The sequence below is a fragment of the Vollenhovia emeryi genome, unplaced genomic scaffold (genome assembly GCF_000949405.1).
Source record: "Vollenhovia emeryi isolate VEMERY1.0 unplaced genomic scaffold, V.emery_V1.0 DF940099.1, whole genome shotgun sequence".
NCBI lineage: Eukaryota > Metazoa > Arthropoda > Insecta > Hymenoptera > Formicidae > Vollenhovia > Vollenhovia emeryi.
The window spans coordinates 5,054-10,590 of NW_011966267.1; the positions used below are offsets into that span (position 1 = coordinate 5,054).

A 5,537-nucleotide genomic window follows, 5' to 3' on the forward strand; every position below is an offset into this window, starting at 1 on the left:
TATATCTACATCTATGTTTTAATCATATTTTATACCCATATTTTTTATTTTATTAATTATACGTAGCTTTTCTTGAAGTGTTTCTATTTTATTCATTTATCCTATCTTCTATCTTTTATTCCTGTCCCTTCCCCCTTGGTTTGTAGTTTTAATCTCCTAATATTCGACAAAGGGTTTTATTCCATTTGCGTGCACTCGTAGGCTTCGTCGTCCCTTTTTTATCGTATAGTTTACTTCCGAGTGCTTCTCCGTAATGATGTACGGATCCATTGAGCATCTAGTTTTTTCGAGCGTCCTCTCCTTACGGTTTCGTCGTGTAGGAGTACCTTTTCCCCTACTTTAAACATTACAATTTTAGTTCGTTCGTCGTATTGAGCTTTCGCTTTTTCTTTCTCGATTATTAATTGTTCCTTCGCCGCCTGTTGCGTAGCTCGCATTCTCTCGCGTAATTTTTGTGCGTAGTCGTCGTACGAGTACGTCTGTCGCGGCGGTTGAGTCAGGCCCGTAGGTAGAGTCGCTTGGTGCCCGTATGTTAGCGGATACGCGATAGTGACAAGTGCCCCGATCTCGGGCTTTCCTCCGGTTTTAAACCCGATGATCGAGGCGTCAGCGTTCTCAGTACTCGATCGAGTTTTCTCGGTACTCGATCGAGGCCATGCGTAATCGGGTCGAGAACTTGCTGACTTCTTCTCCGAATTTAATTAGGTTGCGCGGTCGGGCTTTTGTGGCTCGATCGCGCAATATGCTTACGCTAGTGTTATTCTACTTGCAGTAACACTGCTTGAGTGCCCTCGTTACCTCTTTCGGCAATCGGGGCACAACAGAACATATATATTAAGTAGTGATGAATCGCACGGATATAAATATAATGGGGACTGTTTAATAAAATATTTTCCACACATTTTACACACACACACACATTTATATACAAATACGCATTATTATACATACCATAGGAGAAAAGTATCTTTTTGACACCATATAATTTCCATGTTTCGATTTTTGGTTTTTCCTCTAAAACAAGAGCCTTCTTAAATTGTGCACCGGTTTTGTACGGAGGCCACCAAGCCTCTTTCTTTAAAGGTGTAAGCCATGAACGATGGACTAGAGCAATTGATGCTTCTTCAACAACATCACTATTCAATGCCAACAAAAGCCATACTGCGTTTTCTAAAATATACAATACACGAACAAACACGGATTAACACTGAACATGCTTCTATTCGCGCCCCCGAGCGCCAATACCGTCATTTTAACTATGATCCAAGGGCGTTTTCCAGCAAGGACACAATGCCACGCAGTGTAACACTGTGAATCATTACATCCTTGTTGTTTGCCAATGTTAAACAAGGATGAAACGATTCACCGTGTTACACTGCGTCCTTACTGGAAAACGCCCCATGTAACGATATTGGCGGATGGAGGGAATAGGAACATGCTGGAACACGCGACGCAAACAAACCTAACCTCTGGTCCACAATCTTGCTTTAAGTAAGCTGTAAGCCTTAAGCCGTAAGAAATTATAATTATAATTTCTTACGGCTTAAGGCTTACAGCTTACTTAAAGCAAGGTGGTGGACCAACACTCATGACCGACTGTTTTCACTGAAATATATTCTTACCGGAACACGCGCTGAGCAGCAGAAGAGGCGATTCGTGCGGACACTCGGACAGAGAGAGTGCATGTCAGTGTTCCCTCTGTCTTTGTCTGGTTTATAGTGTGGTCGAGAGTGGGGACGAAAAGGTACAGTCCGATCGAGAAATTAGGGTGCTTTCACATGGAGCGTAAGTTGCGTAGCGTAACCTGCGTATCGCCAATCACAGGACTAGTTCAACGGAATTATTGAAACGGTTCTATCAGCATGATCCTGTGATTGGTGATACGCAGGTTACGCTACGCAATTAACGCTCCATGTGAAAGCACCCTTAGCTCGTTGTCAGAGCATTCGTGACAAACGTGCATAACAAGTAACTTTTGGTTCGAACTGTATTAGACAAGGACAGAGGGGACAATGACATGCTCTCTCTCTCTACCCGCACGAATTGGCTCAGCGCGCGTTCCAGTATATACCCAAGGAAAAGTCAAAGTGATGTCAATTTGATGTTAATTGACCAAATTTATGTTATATTTTGGTCAATATGACATCAACTTGACGTCATCTTGACTTTTCATTTTTCCTTGGGTACCTCAGTGACTGTTCTACTTGGATAGCGGAGGCCCGTAAGTATTCTTGTCATCAAAATGACAAATAATGCCAACTTACTGCCTGGGTAGATAAAATGACATAACTTAATAGGTTATGGACAGTGTTGTGTATGTAAGGTACAATTTTACGTACCTAGTTATTGTACCGAGATACTTTTTTTCTCTGGTACCTATACCTACATTTAGGTACAATTTCTTGTGTACCGGTACCTATATTTAGGTACATTTTAAGTTACTTTTGTATTAGCGTCTTAAGACAACACTTAAGATGATTTTGAAATAAGAATCGACTATGAATACCGGTCTTAGGGTTGTGTCACATGGAGCGTAACTTGCGTAAGCGTAATCTGCGTATCGCCAATCACAGGGTCATTCTAAGAGAACCGTTTCAATAATTCCGTCGAAATGGTTCTGTGATTGGCGATACGCAGGTTACGCTTACGCGAATTACGCTCCATGTGACGTCACCTTTACAATGAGCACGTAAATGCACCTTAACTTATTGCACTAGTTTACAACAGTGCAGTTAAAAAGAACAGGCCCTCTATATAACCTTTATATCCCTACAAGTACAACTGCACACATGAAATCATAAATGTCTGTAGCTACTTGGCTCGTAAGCTACGCTTTTCATTGCTAGAGTACCAGGAGATGTTACTCGTTTGATAGAGTGGGGCCCTGACAAGGGCCGATTGTGAACTCTTATAAGAGCTGTTTGGTTTCGGTCAGTGGCGCTCGCTGCTTTCGTCTATCTTGTTGTTTCTGCCTTCGTGCTGTGGCGTAGGACCCGGTCTGTGTCCACTTGTCTGCTGTGGTTACGCTAGCACGCGGTGATATAGGACGTTAACTCCTTGGATCCAGCGGTCCTAGAGGTGGATGCCGTGGTCGACTAAACCTTGGTGGCTGCAGCGTTAGGCGTTCTACTGCCCACGTTAAGATAGGTTCCGGGTGGTCGGTAACGATTGGTGGAGTCGCCGGTGAAATTGGTTGCTCGTTCCGGCCTAGCGGAGATAACTCTGCGAGTGTCAAATCTGGAGTTATCGCCCGTGGCGGCGTGGTTGGAATTAGATCCTCCTGGAGCGGCGGTTCCTGCTGACGCGGAGGGCGTCTGGAAACCTTGCTGGGTCGGGTGACCACACGTTCTGCTGGAGGGATCGTCACCACAGATACTATGCGTATCTGACTCTTCTTTTCTGGCGGAGCTTCCTCTGAAGAGCTGGACGGCCGGGTGTTGTGCCGTCGCTTTTTCCTTGGCGGTGAGGACGGCGTTGGGTTGTCCTTGTGGGATGCCGCTTCCTACTGCAGATACTCCGGCGGTTGCCACTCTGGTCCCGTCGTAAGAAACGACAGCGATTATGAAGATCTCTGCTCCCGTCGTTAGAAACGACGGCGATTATGAAGATCTCTGCTCCCGTCGTGAGAAACGACGGCGATTATGAAGTTCTCTGGACCCGTCGTTAGAAACGACAGCGTTAGCTGGACCCGTCGTCAAGAACGACAGCGTATGGTATCGAGAACTCTTCCAGCAAGGGAATCGTTCCGATAGGTTATCATACTGAGATTGATTTTTCGGCTTCCACGCGGCCTCCTTATATACTGTACGAGACTGAATTTTACTTCCTAGTTTTTCGCCCGCCACCGTGCGCAGCTTAGCGGCGGCCGGCGAACTACTCGGAGGCCGGTGCTCGCGCGTCCGCGCGCGTGTCGCGCAGTGCCGGATTGCCGCTATGTGCCGGATCGCGTATTGCGACCGCCACAATGTCTATTTATTTTGAAATTTTATGCTAATAAATGAAAATACCTGTACCTAGGTACACTTAAGGTACATTTGAGGTACCTGTACCTAGGTATTTTGTTTTCCTAGTACCTATACCTGTACCTCGGTACATTTTTTCTAGAGTATCTATACCTGTAACTAGGTACTAAAAATAATGTACCTTGCACAACACTGGTTATGGAGCACTAGTGAATAAAATGGATATTTGACCTAAATATTACGTCAAATTGACGTAATGTTATGACGTCATTATAACGTCATTCGAAAGACTTACATATGACGGTCATTTTTTGGTCATTTGACGTCATTCGGACGAACCTGACTAGTATTTGATGTCAAAATGACGTCCGTCTGCTACCTGGGCAGTGCGAACGGTTTTTGACATATGTGGCAATGCGTCGCGCTACGGTATGCCCCCCACTGTTCCTTCGACAAATTTTCCATAGGGACATTAGTGAATAATTTTTCTTTTACGTGTTGTGATAACACTTTGAGTTGCTCGACGAACAACGTGATGCAATCTTTATCGCGACGAGATTGGTATGTGGACAATGAATCATCGTACGAGCAATGCACGTAATATCCAATGCTGAATACCTCATGATGCCGATACGCATATGAAGACGTTATCGAATCCTTGTCAATCTTCTCCAGAGTGCACTCCAAGTCGGCGTATACGACAAACGGTGCACGTTCCTTACAGTTGTAATTTTTGAAGGTCAGCCACTCGTCGTCCTCACTCGGTAATCTGATCGCGCAGTCGTTCATCTCTCCACAGTCCACAATGTGAGCTTCCAACCTTTGACTCGAACTAAAGTAATGCAAGCATCTGGAAATATATTTTTTATATTATTCATAACCTATTATGTAAAAAATTATACATACCGATCGCAGAAATATTTTTTTCCATTGTGCTTAGTCAACTGCGTGCTCATGAGGTGGGACATATTTTTTATCCACGCAAAATGACCCACGTCGTTGTCTCCCTGAACGTATAGCAAGTTGACATGCTTTTCCTTCTTCCGGGTGGTAAACTGTATCGGCAAGATTTCCTTATTCTCAATACGTATTCTCAAAATACGTTAATTGAGATATCGTTTGAATGTTCAAATTTTTTAATCTGATTAAGCGTCACGGGAAACTCAATGTCTTGCACGTTTAGTTCCGTTATATAATTGGGATACGACGATACTCGTTCTGTGTGTTTTTCAGCTGGATGCAGAGCAGCCACCACTGACCACGCAAAACACGCATTGTCCTTAGATTGCACGTTAATTACCGCTTTCTTCAGTTTTATTTCTCGCAGTAATTCGACGTAACACCCCGCGTGCAGTGGATTGTACTTGTTTATATTAATTATCAAATTGTGTATGCACGATAACGCCCACCCACTATCGCGTTCCTGAAACTCTTCAAGGGACGCTAAGGTAGACTCGATGACGCGCTGCTCGTACCACTCGCGCAAATCTGTCATACGAAAGAGTTCACAGTTTCGCGTGTTGATACTTTTGTTTGCATGTTTTTCACATGACACAAATTCACCGTTGAAGGTAG

At 44.2% G+C, this 5,537-nt stretch overlaps 1 protein-coding gene across 1 annotated transcript; it reads right to left on the reverse strand.

The window, feature by feature from the left end:
- Positions 1-2,625: 2,625 nt before the first annotated feature.
- On the reverse strand, positions 2,626-4,980 carry LOC105556329. Its single transcript, XM_012003409.1, has 3 exons — positions 4,869-4,980; positions 3,967-4,812; positions 2,626-2,803 (listed from the first exon to the last, which is right to left on the reverse strand). The coding sequence occupies exons 1-2, from the start codon at positions 4,928-4,930 to the stop codon at positions 4,338-4,340; spliced, it is 537 nt and encodes a 178-aa protein (XP_011858799.1). The 5' UTR covers positions 4,931-4,980; the 3' UTR covers positions 2,626-2,803; positions 3,967-4,337.
- Positions 4,981-5,537: the final 557 nt, after the last annotated feature.